At 54.5% G+C, this 27,369-nt stretch overlaps 3 protein-coding genes across 3 annotated transcripts; all 3 read right to left on the bottom strand.

The window, feature by feature from the left end:
• Nucleotides 1–776: 776 nt before the first annotated feature.
• LOC138812898 (interferon regulatory factor 2-binding protein 1) lies at nt 777–3,579 on the bottom strand. Its single transcript, XM_070001145.1, has one exon. The coding sequence runs from the start codon at nt 2,935–2,937 to the stop codon at nt 1,180–1,182; it is 1,758 nt and encodes a 585-aa protein (XP_069857246.1). The 5' UTR covers nt 2,938–3,579; the 3' UTR covers nt 777–1,179.
• A 4,865-nt stretch (nt 3,580–8,444) lies between these two features.
• Nucleotides 8,445–14,292, bottom strand: LOC138812897 (myb-related transcription factor, partner of profilin-like). The gene is made up of 3 exons (XM_070001144.1): nt 14,210–14,292; nt 12,771–13,312; nt 8,445–9,698 (listed from the first exon to the last, which is right to left on the bottom strand). The coding sequence occupies exons 2-3, from the start codon at nt 13,258–13,260 to the stop codon at nt 9,016–9,018; spliced, it is 1,173 nt and encodes a 390-aa protein (XP_069857245.1). The 5' UTR covers nt 13,261–13,312; nt 14,210–14,292; the 3' UTR covers nt 8,445–9,015.
• A 5,909-nt stretch (nt 14,293–20,201) lies between these two features.
• On the bottom strand, nt 20,202–20,624 carry LOC138812584 (nanos homolog 2-like). Its single transcript, XM_070000553.1, has one exon. It carries the CDS (start codon nt 20,622–20,624, stop codon nt 20,202–20,204), a length of 423 nt encoding a protein of 140 aa, XP_069856654.1.
• Nucleotides 20,625–27,369: the final 6,745 nt, after the last annotated feature.

Here is a 27,369-nt window from a genome sequence, read left to right as displayed (position 1 = left end):
CCTTTGGCTCAGCATTCCCCCCCCCCCCCCCGCGCCCCCTCCTCTAGGCAAAGTCAGGAGGTCTCAGGGGTGGGGGCTGGGCTTCTGGGGCTACCTTCCTCCCTTTAACTCTTGCTCTGCCAAAGCCTGCCCTGGCCACGCCCCTGTGATGTCAGCAAGCAGGAAGTCCTGGTTAATGATCAGTCGCGGGGACAGGTGTGGGACCCGGCCTTGCACATCAGAGGCAGCCGCGGGGGCTGGGTGCCTTTCATCCGGCTCCTCACAAACCAGGTTCCAGGGTGGCCGCCAGCTCCAAGGTTAGGAGGCCAGCCCAGGTTCCCCCAGTGTCTGTGGGGAAGTGGCTGGGTGCTGACACCACCTAGAGCAGACACCCCGTTAGTTCATCTAGGGAGGTAAATGCACTCGGCAGTCCCTCTAGTAGTCTAGCCTCAACTCTCTTAACTGCCCCATTTTCCTTAGGAAATCTTGTGCTGCCTCTTCTCCTTCCCCCTCGTGGGTGCCACACATCATGGGAAGATGATTCAGGGGTTCCCTCAGATAGGGGGCAACCTCTCTGTGGGTTCCCCCCCCCCCACCTCCTCTCCCGGCCTCAGTCCTGTCACCTGGAAAACCCGCCCACAAGGACAACTTCCGACCCGCTGGACCCCTGGCCTGGGCGAAGGGCGCCACCTGCCGACGCCGAGCGGGCAGCGCGCGCGGCCGGGGACCTGCAGGCCGCGGCCCCGGCCCGCAGAGGGCGCAGCGCCGCACACAACGGAGGAGCCAGGCGCGGCGGGGAGGAGGAAACATCTTTCCGTTTATTGAAGGAAGAGGAGGCAGGAGAGAGGGGAGAGGGCGGTGGAACGCTTTTGCTTCGTTTATAAAGAGCGCGTTTTCGGGAGGCCCCCTTCTCGAGGGGGAGCGGGGCGCCTTCTTCCCCCAACTACAAGCAGCAGCAAAGAAAAGCCAAGCCAAGGAGGGGACAGGGGACACTGCACTGGAGGGGCCCGGGGAACCCCAAGCTTTCTTCCCCCCCCATCCCACCCCACGATGCATCTACTTCAGGGGGGGTGGACCCGTGTGGGTGGAGGGGGGGTATGTACACGGGGGGGGTGGCACTGGGTGTGGGGAATAATTTATCCGCAGCTGTGGCGGGGTTGGGGGGGACACCACGGGGCGGGGGGGGGCAGGTGCGGGGCCCTAGGGGTCCCGTTCTTTCTTGACCTTGATGTCTCCGGCCAGGATGGTGGCGATCTCGCCCTGCATGAAGGCCCAGGGCACCGAGGAGCCCACCAGGGGGCACTTGTCCCCGCTGGGGCAGTACACCTCCCCGGCGGGGCCCTGCGCCTTGATGAACTCTCGCGAGCACGGGAAGCAGAACTTGTGTCCGGGCACCGAGGGGCACTGGACGAAGTGGGTGTCTTCCAGGCGCTCGCGGCACAGGGTGCAGCACAGGGGGGCTCCGGGGGGAGCCCCCGTGCCGCTCCCGCCCCCGCCGCCGGCCTCGGCCCCCGCGGTGGGGCTGACCTCCGCCTCCCCGATGCGCGCCACCAGGCGATGCTGGGGTGCGGGCGGCTGGGCCGTGGAGGAGGCGGCGGGGCTGGCACCTCCGGCGCGCCCGGGGCCTCCGCCCCCACCGGGGTCCTTGGGCGAGTGGCCCAGGGCCTCGGCTACATTCTTCAGGGCGGCGATGGGGGAGGGCACCCCGGGGGTCTCGGCCGAGTAGGGGCCGCCGGGGGCCACCCAGTGCCGTTGCTGCTGCTCCTCCGAGGTCATCTTGCCGGCGCCCTCGCCCTCGGGTTCAGGGGAGGCCTTGCGCCGGCGCGGGGTGGGCGCCAGGTTCCGGGACGGGGCTCGGGGTGGGGGTCCGCACAGGGCGGCCTGGGTGGGCTCTGGGTACTGCTGGGGCAGGGCCTCGGCGGGCGCGGGCTCGCGGAAGCTGCGGACCCCGTCGGTGAGCAGCTCGCCCAACTGGCGCCATTCGCCCGAGCCGTGGCGGCGTTCGTATTCGAGGTACTTGAAGCCGGAGGAGGCCAGGGCCTTGCCCGGTTCCCGCAAAGCGTCGTGAAACATCTGGCGAGCCACGGCCAGGACCCCCGCGTACACGTTGCCCGAGCCACAGGGATACTCGGTGAAAAGCTTCAGCTCGAACTCGTAGCCCGGAGGGCGGGCGGCGGCATCGAAGGCGAACACGCGCCCCACCAGCCCGTGATCCTTCTTGAAGCGGACGTTGAAGGGGGCGCAGGCGGACAGCGCCAGCAGCTGCTCCCGCACGGCCTTGGGGCGCCCGTGCCACTCCTCCGCCCGGCCACGCATGGCCTCGTTCAGTTCCGCCAGACAGTCCGCATTCCTCTGCTGCTTCTCCTTCTCGAAATCGGAGCCGAAAAGTGGCCGAGCAGGGCTCAAGCCGGGTGCCAGCGTCAGGGCCCGGCCTCCCAGGCCCGACACCGCAGCTGCCAGCAAGCCGGGGGGCATCAGGCTGGGCATGGAGCCCAGCAAGGCCCTGCGCGCCCCTTCGGCCACGGCCTCCTCGCGGCCCAGCCCATTGGCCAGGCGGGACCCCAGGGTGTACTCCAGGGCCGGGGAGGGCAGCGGGAGGCGGCCCGACGAGGTGGCCCTGTCATAGCGGTCCGGGCCCGAGACGCCCCCGCTGGTCCCCGAGGGCTGGGCCTGGGCCTGCGGGGGAGGCAGCTGGGGCCCTGGCGCGCCGCTCGCCGCCAGGTCCTTGCCCGTCGGGTGCTTGAGGGCCGGGGGCCCGGGCGATCGGCCCTCGGGGAGCACGTGGCTGCGCTTGAGCTGGCGAGCGGCGTCGATGAGCAGCTCGATGCGATCGGCGCCCTCGAAATTCACGCACCCGCGGCACACGGCCTCGCTGAAGTCCCACACCATGGCCCACGGCATCTTGGGCAGGTCGCACAGGTAGCACCACTGGCGGCGGGACGCCTGCACCGACGCCATGGCCCCCGCGCGCGCCCCGCCGGGCCCCCGCCGCCCGCTCGCGTCCCCGGGGCTGCGCGAGCCGCAGGCCGGCGTCGGGATCGGCCTCGCCGGCGGGCCCAGGCCCGGCCCCCCTTCCCCGCCCCCTGAGCTGCTTTTTTTTTTTTTTCCTTTTTACTCACTCCCGCCTCTGGGGGAGGAAAAGCAAATGCACCGGCAACACGTCGGTAGCACCGCCCGATCCCCGAGGCGCACAGCTCCGGCCGTAGGATGAGGCACGGCCGCCGCCGCCGCCCCGGGCTCCCGCCGCTCCTGCCGCCGCTGCTGCTGCCGCCGCCGCCGTCGCCGCCGCTGCCGTCGCCTCCACCTCTTTCTGCCCCAGAGGCCGCTTCGCAGGGAAAGTTACATAACGCGCGGGCAAAGCCTTCTGGGAAATGTAGTCCCGCCGGGGCCTGTTCTTAAAGGGGACGGCGGGCAGCAGGGGAGGTGGGGGCTCGCGGCCGGCACGGGATGCGAAAGATCGGAGCTACCGCCGACTCACAAATGCACAGGAATTGGGCAGGCTGTCAGTGGCACGGTTTCCGCTCCGATTGGTGGTGCAGCTTTTAGGCCACAGCCAGGCCCTCTCTGAGCCTCAGTTTCCCCGCCCATCGAAGGGGAACCAATTAGGAAGGCGGTATCTCTTGGGGCGGAGCGGAAAGGTCCTGATTGGATGGCTTCAGACCTGGGGACGGGGAAGCGAGCGACTGCGGCTGGCCTGGTAACCCGCATGCCCCCAGTAACGGGACAGGGATAACTTGGCACTTTGTCTCTCCTCAGAATCCTACCTACCGGTTTCTGGGGTCGGCCATCTCCGGAGAAAGAAAACTGAGGATTATCGCACGAAGCCCCCTGCCTCAGTTTCCTCATCTGTCAAAGGAGGGGAGTGACTGAGCTCCCTCTCAACTCCCTCAACTAGGCCGGCGCGCTGCGGTGCTCAAAGGGTTACACGGTCTGCTCTTCGCTCCCTCTCGCATTTCACTACAACTCCCAGAATGCTCTGCGGGGCGGACGAATTGACGCACTTCCGCTGTGTGGAAGGTTAGGGAAGGCCTTCCCGCTTCCCGCCGCCTCCGCGCCCCCCCCCCCCATTCTGGGGTTCTGTCTGTGTGATCGGAACCCCGTGTTTGATGGACCCTTCCCATCTATTGCGCCCCAATCTTGATGTTAAGGCCAAGAGATGCGGGGAGCACAAGAGCCACATCGCCTTTGCCTAACCTTGAATGCTTACCACCTGGTGGGCCCAGCCAGGCTAAGGGGGTGCGGGGGGGGGGGCGGTGCGGGGGAGACCCTCAGTTTTCTTCTGCCGGGAGTCAGGAAGGGTTCGAGTTAGGTTTAGGGTAGGGCGATGCGGGTTTCCAGGGTCCAAACCTCATCAGCCCCTTCCTGCTGCAACTGGGCCTGTGTTACTGTTGCGCTCTCAAAACATATTCCGGGTGTTTTGTATCCAATCCTCGTTTTATTCTTAGGCTGTCTACACACACACACACCTTTTCCCACCAACCACCTCAGCCCCGATTTTCTGCTATCCAAACTTGTCTCAAGCCTGTATTTTGTGTGTGTGTGGTGTGTGTGTGTGTGTGTGTGTAGTTGCCTATTTTTGCCCCATCCTGGGGAATATTATGTTTTCAATCTCGAACAATTTTAGGGGATGTTGGGAATGGAATCCAGACCCAACCTGCATGTACAAGACTTCTCTACCACTGAACCACACACCCTGTCTTTTTTTTTTCCCCCTTTGGTATGTCTTGAGACAGGATCTTCTTATAGAGTTTAGGCTGGCTTAAACTCTCGATCCTCTTATAACCTTCAGAATGCTGGGATTACAAATGTGTATGTGTATCACCAGTCCCAGCTACTTTAAAAATAAAAACGAAACCACACACAGGCATACCTGTTATCCTAGCTACTCAGGAGGCTGAGATCTGAGGATCCTGGACAGCAAAGTCCGTGGATTTATTTCCAATTAACCACCAAAAAGCCAGACATAGAGCTATGGCTCAGTGGGTAGAACACTAACCTAGGGTGAAAAAGTTAAAAGGACAGAGCCCAGGCCCTTAGTTCAAGCCAGAATTGAAAGCCTAATACAGGAGGAAAGAGAGAGAGAGAGAGAGAGAGAGAGAGAGGCACTCCATTGCTCTATCTCTGAAAAGTTCCTTCTTACACTGTAGCAAATATCAGTACTAAAAATTCTGAAGCTGGGCACGAGTGGCTCACACCTATAATCCTAGCTACATAGGAAGCTGAGATCAGAGGATCTTGGATCAAGGCTAGCCCAGGCAGAAAAGTCCTTGTGAGACTCTTATCTCCCATAAACCACTTGAAAACTGGAACCAGCCCTGTGGCTCAAGTGATAGAGTGCTAGCCTTGAGGACAAAGAAGCTCAGGGACAGTGCCCAGGCTGAATTCAAGCCCTACAACCCACAAAAAAAAAAAAAAAAAAGCTAAGCCAGGTGCTGGTAGCTCCCAGCTACACAGGAGGCTGAAATCTGAGGATTGTAGTTCAAAGTCAGCCTAGACAGAAAAGTCCTTCGTGAGACTCTTATCTCCAATGAACCACTCAAAAATTGGAAATGGTACTGTGGCTCAAGTGGTAGAGTGCTATCCTTGAGCACAAAAAGGCTCAGGGACAGTGCTTAGACCTTGAGTTCAAGCTCCAGGACTGGGAAAAAAAAATTCTGGCAAGATTCAAGCTTGATGTCAAACTGTCTGACCTATCACCAGCTATGGGTTTGGCCAGGTCTCCAGACTTTTTTTTTCAGGGTTTGAAATCACGGTCTACACATGTTAAGCAGGCCCTCTAACACTTAAACTACATCCCCATCCCCTTTTGCTTTTATTATTCAGAAATCTTATATATTTTTGCCCAGCTAGCTTGAATCTTCTCAATTCTCTCCTAATACCTCCCCTGGGTAAGCTGGAATGACAGGCTCAAGACACAGCTCCTAAATTAACAATGACATCTTACTAGTGTTTTGCCCAGTCTAGCTTTGAACTCAGTCCTTCAGAGTAGCTAGGATCACAGGAACAAGCCACTGTACTCAGCCAAGTCTCTAAACTTTTAAGTCTGGAACTGGAGATGTGGCTCAAGTAGGAGAGTACTGGCTATGAGAGAAAAGGCTAAGGAGGGCTGGGAAGGTGGCTCAGTGGTAGAGCGCTTGCCTCACATGCATGAGGCCCTGGGTTCGATTCCTCAGCACCACATAAACAGAAAAAACCAGAAGTGGTGCCATGACTCAAGTGGTAGAGCGCTAACCTTGAGCTGAAGAGCTGAGAGACAGTGCCCAGGCCCAGCATTCAAGTCCCATGACAAAAAGGAAAAAAAAAAAAAAAAAAAAAGGAAAGAAAGTTAAGGTATTATGTGAAGCATTTAGTTCAATCCCAAGTACCAGCATGCATTTACAATGTTGTTCTTGTTGCTGGGACTTCAGCTTGTTAGGTGTTTCCGGATTGAAATTCAAATATTCAAATCTGCATGTAATAGCACGTGTTGCTGTAGAAGTACCATAGGCTGAGGTGTAGCTGAGGTCCAGCGTTTGCTTAATAAGCCTGGGTTCAACACGCTTCTTTACCTCCCATTTGCCAGTCCTGGGGATTGAACTCTGGGCCTGGACACTGTCCCTGAGCTAATCCTTAGCTCAAGGGGAACACTCTACCACTTGACCCTCACAGTCACTTCCAGCTTTTTTGAGTAGTTTATTGGAGATGAGTCTCACAGACTTTCCTGCCTGGGCTGGCTTTGAACTGCAACCCATCTCAGTCTCCTGAATAGCTAGGATTACAGCCATGAGCCACTGGCGCCCAGCTTCATGGAATTTTTTCTAGTTCTCAGGCTTGAACTCTGGGCCTGGGCACTGTCCCTGAGCGGTTTTTGCTTAAGGCTAGCACTCTACCACTTGGGCCACAGCGCCACTTCCAGCTTTTTCTGTGTATGTGGTACTGAGGAATGGAACCCAGGGCTTCAGGCATGCTAGGCAAGCCCTCAACCACTAAGCCACATTCCCAGCCCTGAGTTGAAAATTTAAACGATGCATTACTTAAAATAATCAGCCCTTCTTGCTAGGCAGTGCTAGGAATCCAGCAGAGACTTTGCTGTACCAAAGTTCCATTGATGGAGGCCGACATTAAATAAAACATGTTTACCTAAAACCTTTTGTTGTTGGTGGTGGTGGTAGGTTGTGGGGCTTGAACTCTGGGTGTAGGTGCTTTTCAGCTCAAGACTAGATCTCTACCACTTGAACGACAGCACCACTTCCGTTTTTTTTTTTTGTTTTTTTTTTTTTCTGGTGGTTAATTAGAGGTAACTGTCTTATGGACTTTCCTGGCCAGGGTGGCTTTGAACCGTGATCCTCAGATCTCAGCCTCCTGAGTAGCTAGGATTACAATGTGACCCACTGGTGCCCAGCCATAAAATCTTTCTTAAGGAGGCATTTGTTGAGGAACAAGTGTTTGAAAGATAAAGCAACCCAATTATAAAGACCAAAAATTATTAAACATTTTGTGTCCTTACTGGGGTTTAAACTTGGGGCTTGAAAGCTATCCCCTAACTTTTTTCCTGTAGGCCGCTACTTTACCACTCGAACCACAGCTCCACTTCCTGCTTTTTGCTCTTTAATTGGACTTTCCTGCCTGGGATTTTTTTTTTTTTGGTCGGTCATGGGGCTTGAACTCTGGGCCTGGGCGCTGTCCCTCAGCTCTTCAGCTCAAGGTTAGCACTCTACCGCTTGAGCCACAGCACCACTTCCAGTTTTCTAGCTGTTTATTGGAGAAAAGTGTCTCAAGGAGTTTCCTGCCCAGGCTGGCTTTGAAACTGGATCCTCAGATCTCAGTCTCCTGAGTAGCTAGGATTACAGGCATAAGCCATCAGCGCCCTGCTCTGGGCTGGCTTTGAACCTCAATCCTCCAGATCTCAGCCTTGTGAGTAGCTACAATTACATTCGTGAGCCATCAGCACCAAGCTATTTTCAGTATGCAGATGAGAATAATGGACTTCGGAGGCTCAGAGGTGGCTAGCACACAGCATCTGGTCTGTTGCTATCTGCTTTACTGCCTGGTCTTGCTAGAGTTGTAGAGCTAGAGTCAGTTCCTGCCTTCCCCAAGTTCTGGGGGGACACATGATGAGACACCATGCAATAGAACCACAGGACAGCAGATGGAAATTATCAGGGAGATCCAGAACATTCTCCTGGAGGCAGTTAACACTTTGGTGGTATCTAAAGGATGAAGAGCTGCTGTTTGTTTTCGCTATGTAAGTCAAGCCTAGTCAAGAACCCAGGCCTGCCTTGAACTCTCCACTCTCCTGCCTGAGCATCCTAAATTCTGGGATCATAAGCAAGTGTCACCTAGCCAGGCTAACATTGATGGATAAGGAAAACAAAAGGTTTGAAAACCGACCAATCAGCAGCCTTCACCCCAGGGGGCGTGGCCTGTCCTGGGAATGGGCGTGGCAGCTGTCAGGGCTGGATTCCCAGGCCTGAGTCTCAAGTTCATTGTATGAAAAATAAGTTTATTGATTATCTTGTCACCACTGAGGAGAGGGCTGAGCTTCGAAGGTCAGAGGCAGCAACTGAAGGCAGAGAATGGAACCCGTACCTCCCCAGTCGGAACCCTGCCCTGCCCCACAAGGCTAACATCGCCTGTCTTTCACAACCTGATTTCAACTAGCAGCTCCCACTTCCCCGAAGTCTAGGCTGGGGAGGTGGGGAGGTCCCCACGGGTCAATTCTCTTCAAGTCAAGAACAGGAATTATTAGGGAAAGGGAGGTGTGCAGACCCGATGGGGTCCCCTCCTCACCCCGCAATGGGCGCTATCATAAATAACATAAAATTGATGGCTTTGAAGTCAGGGAGAAGGGAAGCAGCCAGCACTGTACCAGAGAGAAAGGGGCTGGGGGGCCCCCCCGGTCAAGGGGCCTCCCCAGAGAATCAGGCACTAACTAGCACAGGGAGTGGGGCGCTCACTCCCTCGGAGCAGGGGGTCGGGGGGTGCAGCTGGGATGCCCCCCCCTCTCGACTGCGCCAAGCTGGGGGGTGGGGTGCAGGCAGAAGCGCAGACGCGTTTTCACGGAGATTTCCATCGGCCCCGCCTTTTGCGCGTGGGGAAACCTTTTCTCCTCTTGTGTGGGGGTGAGTCACGGGGTGGGAGTGGAGCTGGGGGTGGCCGAGGGGCCCCTTCCTCACCCCGAGGGGCGATGATCACCCCCCTGGACGCCACCGCAGGCCCCTCCACAACGGTGGCCACCAGGGACACAGGCTCTGGGGTGACCTCTACTTTGGGGGCGGGTGGGGGTGGAAGAGGCTTGGGAGGTGGGGGTGGGGGTGCCGGCAGTGGGTCAACAGGGGTTCCCGGAAGAAGGGGGAGCAGGGCGCTGAGGGCCTCGCTCAGTTTGGCCAGTCCCTGCCGAAGGGTGCCAGCGAGCTCCCGGATGGCGTTGGCAGTCTCCTGCTGAGCGCGCAGGAAGTCCAGGGAGGGCTCTGGGGCTGAGGGCGTGGGAGGGGGCCGAGCAGGAGGGGGTGGGGGGCTGGGGGAGGAGGGTGCCACCTGGGCCACAGATGGGGGTGGGGGCGGAGGGGCGGAGGGCGGTGGAGACAAGGCCAGGCGGGGCAGCTGGACGGTCTGTAGGGCCGGAGGGGGTGGGGACTCACGCTCCTTGGACCTGGCACAGCCCCCTTCCTGGGCAGGGCAGGAGGGTCGGGCCCAGGGCTCTGGGCTGTTGGAGTCCCTCTTGCTGTGAGCTGGTGTATCTGGATTGAAAGAGAGTGGGAGAGAGAGAGGGAGAGAAAGATGGACTATGTTGTGTGAATACACAATGTCAGATGTGGGGCTTGAACTCAGGGCCTAAGCTTTTGTGCTCAAGGCTAGCACTCTACCAATTTGAGCCCACAGCGCCACTTCTGGTTTTCTGGTGGTCCATTGGAGATAAGACTTTCCTGCCCCGGCTGGCTTTGAACCACAATCTTCAGGTCTCAGTCTCCTGAGTAGCCAGGATTACAGGCCTGAGCCACCTGCACCCAACCACAATGGCTTACTTATTTGGGTTTGTGGGGCTTGAACTCAGGGCTTGAGCACTGTCCTTGAGCTCTTTTGCTCAGGGCTAACACTACCACTTTGAGCAACAGTTCTACTTTCAGTTTTGGAGTGGTTAATTGGAGATAAGAGTGTCTTGGGAATTTTTCTGCCCGGGCTGGCCTTGAAGTGTGATCCTCAGATTTCAGCCTCCTGAGTAGCTAGAATTACAGGTGTGAGCCACCAGCACCTGTTTAATTTTTAACTTTTAAATCATTTTTTATTTAGAATAAGTGATTACATAAATTTCACAGTATTGTGGGATAGTGATAGTTAAAAGTTACAAACACATTTTAACTTCCACAAAGCAAATAATCATCATGGTCTATAAAGTTTTGTTTGGAGGCAAGGTCTTTTTTTTTTTTTTTTTTGGTCGGTCGTGGGGCTTGAACTCTGGGCCTGGGCGCTGTCCCTCAGCTCTTCAGCTCAAGGCGAGCACCCTACCACTTGAGCTACAGCTCCACTTCCGGTTTTCTGGTGGCTTATTGGAGATAGGAGTCTCATGGTCTCTCCTGCCCGGGCTGGCTTTGAACCGCGATCCTCAGATCTCAGCTTCCTGAGTAGCTAGGATTACAGGCTTGAGCCACCAGCGCCCGGCTGGAGGTAAGGTCTTATAGTCATAAATCAGCCTCAAATTATAGATCTTCTCCTCTTTGCCTTCTGGGTGGTTAGGATCCCAAGTATATACCACTATACTTGCCCTCACAATACCTTTTATCCCTTTTGTGTTTTTCTCTTCTTTATTGGACCACAGCCCTTTTAAAGCTATACTTGTGTTGGTGGTGTGGTTCAGGTGGTAGAGTGCCAGTCAATGAACAAAACCAAGTATCAGACAGCAAGTGTAAGTCCTGTTCTTGAGCAAAAAATAAAACTAGCTTTGCCAAGTGTAGTGGCTCAAGCCTATAATCCTAGCTACTCAGGAGGCTGAGGTTCTGAGTCTCAAGCCAACTGGGCAGAAAAGTCTGAGAGAGGGCTGGGAAGGTGGCTTAGTGGTAAAGTGCTTGCCTTGCATGCATGAGGCCCTGGGTTCGATTCCTCAGCACCACATAAGCAGAAAAAGTTGGAAGTGGCACTGTGGCTCAAGTGGTAGAGCGCTAGCCTTGAGCTGAAGAGCTGAGGGACAGCACAACAGGCCCCAGAGTTGAGGCCCCACGACCAACAAAAGAAAAAAAAATCTGAGAGACTCTTATGGCCGGTTAGCCACCTAAAAAGCCAGAAGTGGAGTTGTGGCTCAAGTGGTAGAGCACTAACTAGCCTTAAGCACAAAAGCTCAGGGACAGCACCCAGCCCCCGAGTTCAAATCCTAGGACAGTCTCAGTCTCTCCCTCCCTCTCTCCCTCTCCTTCCCTCCCTCCCTCCCTCTCTCTCTCTCTCTCTCTCTCTCTCTCTCTCTCTCTCTCTCTCTCTCTCTCTCTCTCTCTCTCTCACACACACACACACACACACACAGAGTAATCCAGAATCAAGGCTAAGCAGAAAGGAATCTCTAGTGAAGCCAGCTCTCCACATTTCCTCAGCTTAAAATATGACCTTGACAAACTTTTTAGTTCTGTCTGAATCTGATTCCTGAGACACTGAAATGGAATATACCTCCCAGCGCTGGTGAGCACTTCCACAAACCACCACCCTGTCAGGACATGCTGTATCAAGCCATTTGCCCACATGAACTCACAACAACCCCCGGAGGGGAGGGCTATTTTTATCTCCCTTTTTACAAATAGATGCTAGATGCTGAAAGTGACTTGACTGACATAACTCACTGTGAAATGACAGCATGGAGGGGCAACATTGTGACTAGTATGGGGCAGCTGCCCACCATCACACCCTATACAACATTGAATACAACCCTGCCTAAGCCCAGGGTCCCAGCTACTGCGTTCCTAGCTAGGCCTCTCTGGGCCTGACAGTTGCTAATTGTGTGTATGGGGGGAGGGGGCGGGGCTTGAATTCACTGCACAGGGTAAAAACCCCTTTCCCCTGGCTTTTTTCTGCCTAAGGCTGATGCTGTACCACAGGAGCCATAGCTCCCCCTTTTGGCTTTTGGGTAGCTGAGTCTTACTTTCTTGCCTGGTCTGGCTTTGAACCAGGATCTCAGAGCTCAGCCTCCTGAATAGCTAGGATTACAGATGTAAGCCACCCACAGCTTGGCCTTCACTGCCTATGTTCAGGGTCCCAGGTATGGCCTCCATCCAGGTAGGCCTCCATAAATGTGAGAATCGCTAATTGTGGGACCTTAGACAAGTTTTGCATTTCCCTGACTGTGTGTGCACAAACTTATACTTGAACTCCATGACTGAGCCCTCGACAGTAGTTGGTTATGAGACTTGAACTCAGGGCCTGGGTGGTGTCCCTGACCTCCTTTCTGCTCAAGGCTAGTGCTCTATCACACTTACAGAACTCATGCGCACACGCTCTCTCTCTCTCTCTCTCTCTCTCTCTCTCTCTGTCTCACACACACACACACACACACACACACACACCAACAGCTGAGGAGGGAACTCAGCACTGAGCTAAATCCCCAACCCCTTCTTTTCGGTTTTTCTGTGATTAATTCGAGATAAGAGTCTCAGGACTTTCCTGCTGGGCTGGCCTCCACCCAGCGATCCTCAGATCTCAGCCTCCACAGTAGCTAGGATTACGGATCTGTAAGCATACAATGGGGTAACCCGGCCCATCTCCTGGGTTTGCACAGACTCGATCCCTGCACCTTTGAGGGACCAGGGCTGAGGTGAGGTGTGAAAGGAACGCACCTGCCCTGCGATCCTCCCTTCGGTCCTCCAACACACAGCGTGGGGTGGGAGCGGCGGGGGCAGGGAGGTCGTCAGCCCCGGCCCCGGTCACCCCGGGCCCCAGGATGGCGAAGATGGTCTCCTCCTCGGCGGAGAAGGCGTCCTCGGCGGCGGCGGCGGCGGGGCCCCCCGCGCCCTGCGTGGAGTGCGGCACGCGGGCCAGCTTCTCCTTGGTGCGGCGCTTGAAGTCGTTCCAGCGCTTCTGCACCTCCTGGCCCGTGCGCTTCCAGCTGGTGATGCCGTTGATCTTGGCGGCGATGCCGTCCCACACGCGCCGCCGCTCGGCCACGCTCACCCGACGGCTCTGCGCGCCGTACAGCTGCGGGTAGTGGGCGCGCACCTCGCGGATCAGGATCTGGTTCTCCTCGAAGGAGAAGCGGGGCTTGCGCAGCCGGGTGGTCTCCTCCGCGTCCGCGGCCGCCGTCACCGCCGCCGCCGCCGCCGAGGCCATGGCGCCCCCCGACGCCGCCCACCGGCCGCCTGGCGCATGGGGGGCGCCGGCGCTGCGGGCAGAGGGCAGGGCGAACGGCGCTGGCGGGCGGGCGGGGCTCCCGGTCCCCCCGGGGGCTGGTGGGGGCGGGGCAGGGGTAGGGTATGGGGTAGTCCCGGGACCCCCCCCCCCATCGTGTGCGGGTGGGATGGGGATCCAGGAGATCCAGCAGGGCACGGGCAGGGACGGGGATGAGGTCCACCCCAGGTACTAGCAGGGGCGGAGTTCGGGGTCCCCCCTCCGGCACGGCGTGGCCGGGATTCGGGGGGTCCACCCGGACACTGTCGGGGGGACGTGGTTCTGGGTCCCCCGGGGCCCTGGCGGAGGTGGGGTTCGGGGGGGACGCCCCCCCCGGTCCCCAGGGAAGGGATTCAGTGGCGCCAAATAGCCGCACGGGCCTCTCCAAGCGGAGGGAAACGGGGGTGAGGGAGAATGTGGAGGGAAAGAAGGAAAAGTGGAAAGACAGGGGGTGTCTGCAGAGTTAGAGGAGAACGGGGACGCGGGGAGGGGGCCGGCGAGGGAGGGAGGATGGGGGGGGTGTCCCGGGAGCCGAGGAAACGTGGACACCAGGGGAGAGCATGCCGCACGAAGGGGGGAGGCAGCCCGAGGCGAGGGGCGCCCGGGGTCGGGGACGGTGGGGCGCCGTGCGATCGACGTGAGGAGCCCCGAGAGGGGGGAGACACGGGGGCTCCCAGTGACTGAGCCACGGCAGGGGCCGAGAAATGCTAGGGAGTCGGGTCTGCGGGGAACATGGGGGCGCTGGGATGGCCAGGCATTCCGGGGCGCTCCGGAGATAACGGGGGGGGGGCGGGGAGAGGGCGCGGGAGCCGGGGAGGCCGGCGGAGCCTCTCTCTGGGACTCCGGGAGGAGGGAGGGTCTCGGAGGGTGGGAACCGGGACGGGTCACTCACCGGCGCCGCCGCAGCCCCCGCCTGCCGGTGGGTCAGGGCTCGGGCTTCTGCGGCCTCTTCCCTCCCCCCCCACCCCTCCCGCCGTCTCCCCTGCCCTCCCCTCCCCTCCCGGGGCCCCGCCCCCTCTCCCCCCCGCCGCCCAAGAGCCAAGGCGCATGCGCAGGCGGCGCCAGCCCCGCTCTCGACGCCCTTCCAGCCCGGGTTTCCAGCCCAGTTTGTAACCAGGGCGCAGGCGCGGAACTGCCCTCCTCGGGTTTCCCCCTGCAGGCCGCGGCCGCGCAGCCGCAAACGTAGCGCGGCTCCCGTTTCTCTCCCTTCCCACTCCCCCTCTGCTCCCCCAACACCCGCCCAGCAACCCGACGCCGCAACGGTGCTTGCGCGCGCGGCCGGAGCTTTGCGCATGCGCACCCGCGCTCGCCCGCGGAAAGTGGTACCCAGGGCTGCATCCCGGCGCTGGCACAGATGCCGGAGAGATGCTGGAGAGCGCGCTGGGACCGAGCGGCGTGCCCACGCTGCCCTCCACGCAAAAGCTTTCCGGCTGAGGGAAAAGGGAGAGAAACTCGATGGTGGTGGGGAGGGAAAAGCAGTGTCTCCATGACAACGGCGTGGGCGCCTGGGGAGGGGGGGGGCAAAGGAAAACTTGGCCGCCGCCTCCCATACTCGCCCCTGCACTGGGGCGATTGGGAACTATCTCCTCCGGCTGAGGCGGGGCGACTTGGGGATACTCCGCCCCAGGCAGATGCAGTAACCATAGCAACCTCCAACCTCCCCATCACTTGGAGGCCTCTCGCCACACCTTTACATCAGGACTCCGCGATGGAGTAGGGACTGTGATCCGGGCTCCAGCCCAGTTTTGGGGCTTGAACTCTGGGCCTGGGCACTGTCCCTGGGCTCTTCAGCTCAAGGCGAGCACGCTACCGCTTGAGCCACAGCACCACTTCCGGTTTTCTAGTGGTTTATTGGAGATGAGTCTCACGGACTTTCCTGCCCGATCTGGCTTTGAACTGCGATCCTCAGATCTCAGTCTCCTGAGTAGCTAGGATGACAGGCGTGAGCCACCGACGCTCGGCTCCAGCCCAGTTTTAAGTGAAAACATGTAGCAGGCATGAATCTCGAACACCAGATAGGTGAGATGGCTGGCAGCACGGTGGAGTCTGCTCCAAAATGTGTTGGCAAGCATCCTTCCAGAAGGGTGGGTATTCGTTTGCCGGCGCTTCCCTCCGCGAACAGCCAGGTGCAATCAATGTGAAAGATAAAAACTCCCTATCAACGGGTGCCGGTGACTCACGCCTCTCATCCTATTTACTCAGGAGGCTTAGATCTGAGAATCGCAATTCAAAGCCAGCCAGAGCAGGAAAGTCCATGAGACTCTTACTTTCGATAAACCACCAGAAAACCGGTTGTGGCGCTGTGGCTCAAGTGGTAGAGTGCTAGCCTTGAACTGAAGAGCTGAGGGACAGCGCCCAGGCCCAGAATTCAAACCCCATGACTGACAAAAACAAAAACAAAAAAACTTATGTGTGTGTGTATGTCATATTAGAGAGAGGGTTCTGTTTTATCCCCCCCTCCTGTTGCTGACAATCGAACTCTGAGTTATCTGCGCCCCCAATTCCTTTATCTTTGGGGCTGGGAAGGTGGCTCAGTGGTAGAGTGCTTGTCTTGTATGCATGAGGCCCTGGGTTTGATTCCTCAGCACCACATAAGCAAAAAGAAAAAAGCCAGAAGTGGTGCTGTGGCTCAAGTGGTAGAGTGCTAGCCTTGAGCTGAAGAGCTGAGGGACAGCACCCAGGCCCAGAGTTCAGGCCCCATGACCGGACCCCCCCCCAAAAAAAAATAAAATAAGGTGACTAGTAGAAGCCTCTCTGAGAAGATAGTGTCTGAATTGAAGGAGGTCGGCGCATGCGCAGTCCCTACTGAATTCAGGGGACAGGAATTCAGGAGACGGTGAGGGCACTTTGGCCTGGAGCACTGGGAGTGAGACTGCGCAGCCCCACCATTCTGCATGAGCCCTGAGTGGAGAAGGATGTCCTCTGATTCTGGCTTAAATGGAATTCGGGGGGGAGGAGCATTACTTGACAGAACTGACTTGGTGGGGGGGAGTGTGGGTAGAAAATGATTGCTCAGTGAAGAACTGTCTAATAGTTTAGGCTAGAAAGTGGTGTCTACCATCAGGGTCTTGCCTCAGAATATGAGATGTGAGAGGAAGGGAAGGATGGGGGATGATTTCGAGCCATTGTCCTGATTAATGTAAAGGATAGAGCTGAGTAGGGCCTCTGGTGGCTCAGGCCTGTAATCCTAGCTACTTAGGAGGCTGAGATCTGAGGATTGTGGTTCAAAGCCAGCCCGGGCAGGAAAGTCCGTGAGACTCTGATCTCCCATGAACCACTCAGAAAACCAGAAGTGGAGCTGTGGCTCAAGTGGTAGAGTGCTCGCCTTGAGCTGAAGAGCTGAGGGAGAGCGTCCAGGTCCAGAGTTCAAGCCCTACAACTGACCAAAAAAAAAAAAAAATAAAGGGAAAAAAAGGATAGAGCTGACAGATCTTCTGGGCTACAGAAGGGTCAGTTCAAATTTACCCAAACTTACGTTCCTATTAAGCAAGCACAAATATTTGAGTTGGGATTTCAGGACAGAGAGAGAGAGAGAGAGAGAGAGAGAGAGAGAGAGAGAGAGAGAGAGAGAGAGAGAGAGAGAGAGAGAGAGAGAGAGAGAGAGAGAGAGAGAGAGAGAGAGAATATGCAATAGGACCCTAAAACTCATGGCCTTGAGCTCTAATTGGTTTCTTTGCTGGAGGCTAATGCTTTACCACTTAAGCCACACCTTCATTTCCAGCTTTTTACAGGTTAGTTGGAGGTAACAGTCTCACAGCTCAAGCTGCCTTTGAACTGTGATCTTCAGATCTCAGCCTCCTAACTATAATTTTAGACAAAAGTTTTTTTTTGGGGGGGGGGCTCAGTGGTAGAGTGCTTGCCTTGCATGCATGAGGCCCTGGGTTCCAATCCTCAGCATCACATAAGCAGAAAAAAGCAGGAAGTGGTGCGCTATGGCTCAAGTGCTAGCCTTGAGCTGAAGAGCTAAGGTACAGTGCCCAGGCCCAGAATTTAGGCCCCATGACTGAAAAAAAAAAAAAAGTTTAGGCAGGCTGGGAATGTGACTCAATGGTAGAGTGCTTGCCTAGCATGTATGAAGCCCTGGGTTTGATTCTTCAATACCTGCCACGTAAGCAGAAAAAGCCAGAAGTGTGGGCTGGGAAGGTGGCTCAGTGGTAGAGCACTTGCCTTGCATGCATGAGGCCCTGGTTTGATTCCTCAGCACCACATAAGCAGGAAAATAAAAAGCAACAACTGGACCCCCCCAAAAAAAGCAAAAGAAAAAGCCAGAAGTGGTGCTGTGGTTCAAGTGGTAGAGTGCTAGCCTTGAGCAAAAGGAGCTCAATAGTGCCCAGGCCCTGAGTTCAAGCCCCAGAACTGGCACACACAAAAAAAGGAGTATTTTGTTTTGTTTTGTTTTCAGTTTAGAAGCTTTCAATGCACAGATGACATATAATTCTGCACAACCAGAAAAGACTGCTTAGGGAGCAGGTATAGATTAAAAAAAAAAAAAGAGGTGGGGGGGGCTGGGAAGGTGACTTGGTGGTAGAGCGCTTGCCTTGCATGCATGAGGCCCTGGGTTCGATTCCTCAGCACCACATAAGCAAAAAGAAAAAAGCCAGAAGTGGCACTGTGGCTCAAGTGGTAGAGCGCTAGCCTTGAGCTGAAGAGCTGAGGGACAGCGCCCAGGCCCAGAGTTCAGGCCCCACAACCAGCAAAAACAAAACAAAACAAAAAGAGGGTTTTTTTTTGGTGGGGGGGAAGAGGTAGTTCTGGGGTTTAAACTCAGGGCCTTTGTGCTGTCCTTGAGCTTTTTTTTCCCCCTCTCCATTTCAGGCTTTTTGGTGGTTAATTAGAGATAAGAGTATAATAGATTTTTCCCACTCCAGCTGGCTTCAAACTGCAATTCTCAGCTCTCAGTCATGTTGGTAGCTAGGATTATAGTCATGAGCCACCAGCACCCGGCTAAAAGAGGTGTTTTACCTCTTTCAGTATTACAGATTGAGCCCAGGGCCTCGTGCTAGCTGGACAAGCATGAATTATACCTCCTGAGTTAGACCTCCATCCCTAGATAAGAGGTCTGAAGCTGATGTGGAAGTTCACACCTCTAGTCTCAGCACTTGGGAGGCTAAGGCAGGAGATTGACTGCTTGAGGCTAGCCTGAGCTACAAACAGCGTTCCAGCCAGCATGACTACATAGGTAGATCTTTTTTTCCCCTGGAGCTTGAACTCTGGGTCTGGGCGCTGTCCCTCAGCTCTTCAGCTCAAGGCTAGCGCTCTACCACTTGAGCCATTGTGCCCTCTTCCGGCTTTTTCTGTATATGTGGTGCTGAGGAATCCAAGCTAGGGCCTCATGCATGCGAGATAAGTACTCTACCTCTGAGCCACCTTCCCAGCCCCATACGTAGAGATCGTAGAGATCTTGTCTCAAACAAAAGAGCAGCCTAGAACTTGTGGCTCCTGCCTCCGGTAATCCGAGCTACTCAGGAGGCTGAGATCTGAGGATCACGGTTCAAAGCCAGCCCGGGCAGGAAAGTCCGTGAAACTCTTATCTCCAATAAACCACCAGAAAACTGGAAGTGGCGCTATAGCTCAAGTGGTAGAGCGCTCGCCTTGAGCTGAAGAGCTGAGGGACAGTGCCCAGGCCCAGAGTTCAAGCCCCAGGACCAACAGAAAAAAAAAAAAGAAGTAGAGCTATGGCTCAAAGTGGTAGAGTGTTAGCCTGGAGCACAAAACTAAGGGACAGCGCCCAGGCCATGAATTCAAGCCTCAAGACCAACAAAATAAATAAATAATGGAGGAACCTGTCTCTCAGAATAGAACCCCAGACAGGACAAGACCAATGAACATCAGATCCAGTCCACAGGTAACACAGACCTCATCCTGCCTGGCCTCCCACTTCCTAGGACTTAGGAGCTCTTATGGCAATCCCTGTATCCTCAGCCAGCTTCCAAGGGCTGGACCAGGTAAGGACAGACAAACAGACAGGGCTCGAAGGACAACTCAAAAGGCTTTTTATTTTTGGCCGGCTCAGCCCTGAGCACCAAACAAAACAAAAATCAAGACTTGAGGCTCTTCTTTGCCCCTCACATAAAACCTAGGCAGCTGCACCGAGTGCACCTTGCGAGTTGAAACTTGGCTGGTTTAAGTACAAGCTACTACGATTGAAGAGCTGGTCGCGATGCAGAGACGTAGCGCCCCTCACCCCCTGGGAGAAGGATCCCTGGGTGGCTTGGATTTTGGAGAGGAGTGAAATGGCAATGAAAATGTACAGAACAACTAACAAGGAGGGAACGGGGCGAGGAGGGAGGTCAGCTCACCCAGAGGTGCTCTGCGAAGCCATGCCACCCTTCTCCAAGGTCCCTTCTGTCCTCCTTCCCAGTTCCTGACAGATGGCCACGTGCCAGGGGCAGGGGAGAAATGAAGGTCCACAGGTGATCGTGAAGACGGCGGAAGACTTCAAGCCAGGCTGTCATCTCGCAAGTTCAAAGACGCAAGGGATGAGGGTCATCATCGTGTCCAAATTCCTGGGGGGGGAAGGGGTCCCATCTGGCTGAGGAATCAATGATCGCCGCCACTCCCCAAGCCATGGACGCTCAGGAGTAGTATGAAGTGTCACCAGCAGTGGGGTCCCCCAAAAGGCTGAAGATCCATGAAGCATGAGGCCAGAGGGAATCCCCGGGCGGGGGGGGGTACATGATCCACAGGGCAATGGACAGACTGGCCTGGCTGCCTGCAGCCTCCAGCATTCCAGTACCCAGTCAAGATGGGGGCGGGGGGCTGGAGATCCAGGGTAAGGTGACAGATGGCAGAAGAGAGGGGTTTGGAACTTAGAACAAGGAAGATCGGGGTGTGGGGGGAATGAAGGGGTGGTGGTAGGCAACTCCCCGTCCCCCCCCCAACCCTCAGCGTTTGACTTTGCGGCCAGCTGAGTTGCGTCCACTTCGCCGATAGAGTGACTGCTCATTGCCGTTGAGGGGACAGTACTTGAGCGTGTGCGCCTGGCCCCCGGTGGCCCCGCACAGGGGACACACGTAGTGCCTCAGGATGGGGCACACCACGGTGCCCTCCCGGGTCTTCAGCTGGTGGGAAGTGTAGACATGGCGCGATTCTCCGTTGTGTTTGCAAAAGTTACACAGAGTGGGCAACTCTGCACCGGCCCCTGGCCCCTGATCTTGCTTGGGCCGCAGCTGGACTTGGGGTCTTGACTCCTCGGCCTCCTCCTCCTGGACCTCCAGCTTGGAGCTCCGATGATGTTGAACCAGTTCCAGGACAACCTGGCTGAGGTTGAGGTAATCTTTCCACATGTCGAAGGCCGGAAGATCCATGAAGAGGCTGGCGATGGGCCTGGTGGGAGGAAGAGACAGGGGCTGGAGCGCAGGAGCAGCAGGTGTTTCTGTGGAGCAGAGGGGAGCTGCATCCCTTTTATACTCCAAAGACCCTTCTAAGTAAAAGGTGGAGCTTAGGATTTAAAGTGCCCACTCCCAGACCAGAAACCCCATGTGATTCTAATCTCCCACAGAGAGGAGGTGGGAGGAGGGCCTTCCGGCCCTCTACTCTCTACGCCTCAGTTTCCCCTCTGCTCAACTTAGACCCAAGCCGGTAATTCTGCCCCTCATGTTTTCCTTACTCTCCCTTTCTCCACGACCGCAGGGACTGCTCTGTCTACACTCCTGAGCCAGTTACCTGCTGGATCGGATCGATTCCTCACCACAATGTAACACGGGGAAACAGATCTGTTCCCATTTTAGAGATGAGCAGCAGCTTCAGAAACAGAGACCTGCCCAGTGGCACACAGCTGGCAAGTGGTAGAAATGGGTTCTGTAGGACCAAAGCAAGTCCTCCTTAAACTTTCCTAAGGTCGATGGCTCATGCCTGTAATCTTAGCTACTCAGGAGGCTGAGATCTGAGGATTGCGGTTCAAAGCCAGCCTGGACAGGAAAGTCTGTGAGATTCTTTATCTCCAGTAAACCACACAGAAAACCAGGAGTGGGGCAGTGGCTCAAGTAGTAGAGCACTCGCCTTGAGCTGAGAAGCTGAGGGACAGCGCCCAGGCCCAGAGTTCAAGACCCATGACGGAAAAAAAAAAAAAAAAGAGGTTCTTAAAAAAGTGTGTGTGTGTGTGTGTGTGTGTGTGTGTGTGTGTGTGTGTGTGTGTGAGATGCAGCCCTTGTATTTTTGTTTGTTTTGTTTTGTTTTTGGTCCATTGTAGGGCTTGAACTCAAGGCCTAGGCTCTGTCCCTGAGCGCCTTCCAGTTTTCTGGTGGTTCATTGGCGATACAGCATTTCGTAGATTTTTCTGCCAAGGGCTGGCTTTGAACTGTGAGCCTCAGATCTTAGTCTCTTAAGTAGTGAGGATGACAGGCGTGAGCCACTAGCACTCAGCTCCTTAAGTTTTTTGTTTTTGTTTTTTTTGGGTCTGGTCGTGGGGCCTGAACTCTGGGCCTAGGCACTGTCCCTCAGCTCTTCAGCTCAAGGCTAGCACTCTACCACTTGAGCCACAGCACCACTTCCTGTTTTTTCTTTTTGCTTATGTGGTGCTGAGGAATCGAACCCAGGGCCTCAGGCATGCAAGGCAAGTGCTCTACCACTGAGCCACCTTCCCAGCCCAAGTTTGTTTGTTTGTTTGTTTTTTAAATCAACCACTGAGTTAAACAGCATCAATCCCAGACCAAAGAGCCCGACTGGTACAAGTACTGTGGTTCCCAGCACTTGATAAACATCATCTGTACCCAATGGTCACTTCTATCCACTTGAGAAATACAGGCAGCTCAGAGAGGTTAGGAATGTCCTCAGGGTCACACAGCCATGGCAGAGTTGGAATGGAACCCCCCACAGCCCTCCAGGGAATTGTTACAAGGGGCAGAGGACCTTGGCAGTGAGTGGGCTACAAATCCACCCAGACTGGAGTTCAAACCTGACCTAACTACCTGCTTGGACAAGTAGCTGTGACCTGGGGACTTAACCTCTCCCAGCCTCAGTCTCCTCATCTGTTACTTGAAGATGACATCAATATGTACCCCAGCCTCAGGGACTGTGCTTGTGGTGACAAAGCCCCCCAACGTAGAGCCTAGTCCCTGGGACATTCTCATGAACCATGATCATTAAGACCATGTAGGCTAAGTAGTCACCTAGCATGTGCAAAGGTCCTGTGTTCCAGAAGGAACACTGGGGGTAAGGGGGTGGGAAATAAGCCATTAGAAAAGTCCCATCATGCAGACAAATGAAAGGGAAGGTTAGAGAGGTAGGGAGAAGGGCTGACAAATCCATATGGTTGGCCTGGAGGCTTCAGGGAAGTTTCCAGATGGTGTCTCAGATACCCTCCCACTGACCCTGGGACTCCACTGGCTCAAAAGAAAGCAGACAAGCTTAGAAGGCACTGGGAAGGTAAAGGCCAGTGGGAAAGGTAGGGGTTATCCACTTCCAGGGTGCCTCAGTTTCCCACAGCCTTCCATCAGTGGACCTTCTCAAGAAGATAAGAGACTGCAGGAATAGAGGCCCACAGAGTGGAGGTCTACAAGAAGCAGAGGCTGCTTTCTGTTATAGTAGACCATGATGGAAGGGAGGACCTCTCTGGGCCAAGAGCTCAATAGGAAGCCAAGGTGGCCTTCAGTTGGAGGAGGAAGGGACGCATGCAGTGTACAGCAGAGCCTGGCCCCAGTGGCTCAGTGCTGGTCACTGTCTGAGACGCAAGGATAGACAAGGCCTTCAAGGTTCATGGCAATCCCCCCTCCCCCCTAAACAATTGCACCTGTGATTGGCAGACGCCCAGATTCTGTGGCCAGTCTGTCTTCTTTCTTTTTCCATTATTTGCCTCTCCACACACCCCCACCTCACCCTTAATTAATTGTTTTGTTCTAGGAGTCTTGTTATTTGGCTGGGGCTGGCCTTCCTCCCGCTCCAGTCTTCGGGGAGAAAGACACACCTCTTCAGGTAAGCCCTCTTCCTCCCTGCAGCCACCGGGGAAAGCGCTGGAGAGCCGGAGGTGAAATGGACAAGAAACTGACCAGCCCTACTGTTTACTCCTGGGGGCCGCCCCCGCCCCTGCCCAGGCCACGCCCACCCGCCGGCCTGGGGGCCTGGGGGCGCTGGGTGTTTACTTATGGGATGTTTTTTCTGTTTCAGCCCAGAAAACAGCACTTGGGGGTGTTCAGAGACGCTTGATGGGGGAAAAATAAAGATCAGGGGAAAAGAGACCCCCTTAGGGCCAATGAAGACATCGTGTGTGTGTCTGTGTCTGTGTCTGTCTGTGTTTGTGTGTCTGTCTGTGCCTTGAGCTCAGGGGCAAGGCACTGTCCCTTTTTCACAAAAGGGTGGGGCTCTACCACTGGAACGATAGTTCCACTTGCAGCTTTTTGATGGTTCATTGGAGATCAGTCTCCTCAGGCTTATCTACCCAGGCTGGTCTTGAATTTCCATCCTCAGATCTCAGCCTTCTGAGTGGTTAGGATTACAGCTGTCAGCTACCAGAGCCCAGTTAGACCTAACTTTTTTTGGGGGGGGAGGGGTCCGGTCGTGGGGCCTGAACTCTAGACCTGGGCGCTGTCCCTCAGCTCTTTAGCTCAAAGCTAGCACTCTACCACTTGAGCTACAACGCCACTTCCAAGCTTTTCTCTTTTTGCATATGTGGTGCTGAGGAATTGAACCCAGGGCCTCAGGCATGCAAGGCAAGCACTCTACCACTGAGCCACCTTCCCAGCCCTAGACCTAACTTTTTACCCAAGACTGGCCTCAGATCTCAGTCCTCCTACCTAAGGCCTCCTGAGTATCAGGGAAGACTTTCATGAACGGTGTTTGAGGCAGGATCACACACAGTATCTGCAGTGTGGGCTAATATTTCTCCATTTACTATGGGGTCATCTCCTGTAAGCGCACTGTAAATCCAAAATCTTAAAGTCAAAAATTCATTGCAGCCAGGAGCTGGAGCGAGGCTGAAATCTGAGGATTGTAGTTCAAAGATAACCCCGACAGAAATGAGTTTCTTATCTCCAATTAAACACCCAAAAACTGGAAGTGAGGCTGTAGCTCAAGAGGTAGAGCACTAGCCTTTGAGCAAAGGAAGCTCAGGTATAACATCCAGGCCCTGAGTTCAGGCCCCAGGACCAGCAGGGAAAAAAAAAATACATTTAAGTCAGGCACAGTACCCGATTGACTGTAATCCTAGCTACTCGGGAGGCTGAGACCTGGAGGATCATTGTTTGAAGTTAGCCAGGGCAGAAAAATCCCCAAAACCCTGTTAGTACTTCATCAACAAAAAGCCAGACTGAGTAACCAAGGAGACTCAAGTGTGAGGCCCTGAGTTCAAAAACCCCAGTACCAACACACACACAAAACCGTAGTAGAACATCCTTGAGCCAGGCACCAGGGGCTCATACTTGTTTCTGTTTCTGAAATTGTTACTGTGTATCCTCAACTGGATCTTCTGAGTCTCACAAGGTTCTTGCCAGGTCAGGTCATAATTATAAAGGGCCCCAGACACCTGTGTACATGACCTACAAGAGGCTAAAATCTGAGGATTACAGTCAAAGCCAGCTGGGGTAGGAAAGTACATTGAGACTTTTTTTTTTTTGGTCGGTTGTAGGGCTTGAACTCTGGGCTTGAGCACTGTCCCTCAGCTCAAGGCGAACGCTCTACTACCTGAGCTACAGTGCCACTTCCGGTTTTCTGGTGGTTTATTAGAGATAAGATGTTCACAGACTTTCCTGCCTGGGCTGACTTTGAACCGTGATCCTCAGATCTTAGCCTCCTGAGGAGCTAGGATGACAGGCGTGAGCCACCGCCGCCCGGCTCTGCCTGGGCTGACTTTGAACCGAGATCCTCAGATCCTGAGTAGCTAGGATGACAGGCGTGCCAACCGGAGCCTGGCTGCATTGAGACTTTTATCTCCAATGAATCACCAGAAAACCAGAAGTGGAGCTATGGCTCCAAGTGACAGAGACTAGCCTAAAACAAAAGAGCTCAGGGATGAAACTTTACCACTTGAGCCACAGTGCTACTTCTGGTTTTCTGGTGGTTCATTCGAGGTAAGAGTCTCATGGACTTTCCTGTCCAGGCTGGCTTTGAACCATGAACCTCAGATCTCAGCCTCCTGAGGAGCTAGGATGACAGGCGTGAGCCACTGGCATCCGGCTTTTTTTTTTTTTTTTAATGTATAACTACCAAACATATTTATTTCTACCATTTGGGATAAGGGGGTGTTTTCATCTCTTTAATTTTTTTTGTTGGAACACTGTGAATCTGCTTTCCAAAATCATTCACAAACACTGCTTCAATCTATTTCTGTTGCTATAACAACATACCAGAGACTGGGTCACTTATAAACAACAAAAGTTTATTTTTACAGTTCTTCAGACTGAGAAGTTCAAGGTCAAGGTGCTGGCCGGCGCGGCTGCTGAGGATCCACTGTCTGACTCCCAGTCGGGCCTTGGATGCTTTGTCCCCACAGAAGAGAAAGCAGAAGGGCAAGCTGGCCGAACCCCCTTCTTTTGATTTCATTTATGATTACCCTAATTCCACGGATATGGTGCCCTTATGGCTTAGTCACCCATCCGAGTTCCTACATGAATCTGGGAGTGGCACAGATACCCCAATGAGAGCAGACACCCAAGTTTTCTATTTTTTTTTTTTTTGTTTCTGAGTACCTTGCTTTGTTTAAGGCTGCCTTAAACTCTTGATCCTCCTGTTTCAGCCTCATGAAGACTGGTATTACAGGTGTGCACCACTAATCCGAGCATTAGATACCCAAATTTTTGTCTATCTGTTTCACATTACTGGAATCTGAACCCAGGAGCGTATGCTTGCTAGACAGGTGCTTTACCACTTGAGCCTCGATTCTAGCCCCATTAGTTCATCTGTGGTGCTGGAGATTGAACCTAGGGCCTTATGTATGCTACTGAGTTTATTTATTGGGGTTTGAACTCAGGGCCTAGGTGCAGTCCCTTAAGTTTTTTTTTTTCATTCCTTGTGCTCAATCACCTGAACCGTAACTCCACTTCTAGATTTTTGCTGGTTAATTGGAAATAAGAGTCTCATGGACTTTCCTTATCTGGGCTGGCTTTGAATTGTGATCCTCAAATCTCAGCCTCCTGAGCAGCTAGGATTATAGGCATGCACTACTGATGCCCAGATTTTTGTGAACAATTTTAAAGTCTGTGAGCTGGGATGGACCACTATTTGGTTTGCAATTTTTTAATTTGGAGATTGAACAAGTGCTTAAGCCATACTCCCAATCTTTCCCTGTCTCCTTTGTCCTTCTGTCCAGCCTTCTTGAGTATTGAGATTATTTGAAAAATCTCAGTATTTATGTATTTATGTATTTATTCCTTGAAACTCAACCATAGATTCCCCCACACACACACACACACTTCATTCTCCACCTGCCCCCAACTTTTCAAACCTAGAGAAGTTGCGAAATTAATTACAAGGAAAATCCATGCCGTGCTGACCCAGGCACTGATTGAACACCTGCCGCATTTGCTTCCTGCACATCCCTGTGTAGCCAGATGTCGAGCTCTATCTAGGTAAGTATTTTCATGTGCAAATACTTTGCATTATGTAAATATAATGCTCATATATCCTACTCATATTATTCAGTTAAACCGATTGAGAGTTCCAGGAATTGTAACATTTCAGCCTATATCCATCTCCTAAGAAGCCGTGCATTCTACCTTCCCAATAACAACAGGACAATGATCCAATTCAAGGATTGTTTTCCTTTTCTTCCCTTACTCAGGGTCCAACTCAGGGCCTCCTGTTCCCATCGAATTTTTTTCATTCATAGTTGGAATTCTACCACTTAAGCCCCACCTCCACGTCTGGCTTTTTTTTCCTGATTAATTGGAGAAAAGAATCACTCAGATTTGTCTGCCCTGGCTGGCCTCAAATCATGATCCTCAGATCTCAGCCTCCTGACTACCTAGGATGATAGGTGTGAGCCACCGGTGACTGGCAATGGTTGGATGATCCTTGACTTGGATTTTGAGCAAACCTAGTATACTGGGCCTCTCTTTCTTGTGCAGGGTATAAGGGGGAAGTGGGTATCCCATGGGGGGAGGGGCAATGGTGCCAGAAGTT

The sequence above is a fragment of the Dipodomys merriami genome, unplaced genomic scaffold (genome assembly GCF_024711535.1).
Source record: "Dipodomys merriami isolate MVZ:Mamm:240054 unplaced genomic scaffold, mDipMer1.0.p SCAF_57, whole genome shotgun sequence".
NCBI lineage: Eukaryota > Metazoa > Chordata > Mammalia > Rodentia > Heteromyidae > Dipodomys > Dipodomys merriami.
The sequence above is the reverse complement of the archived record's forward strand: the minus strand, read 5'-3'. Positions and strand labels throughout refer to the sequence as shown.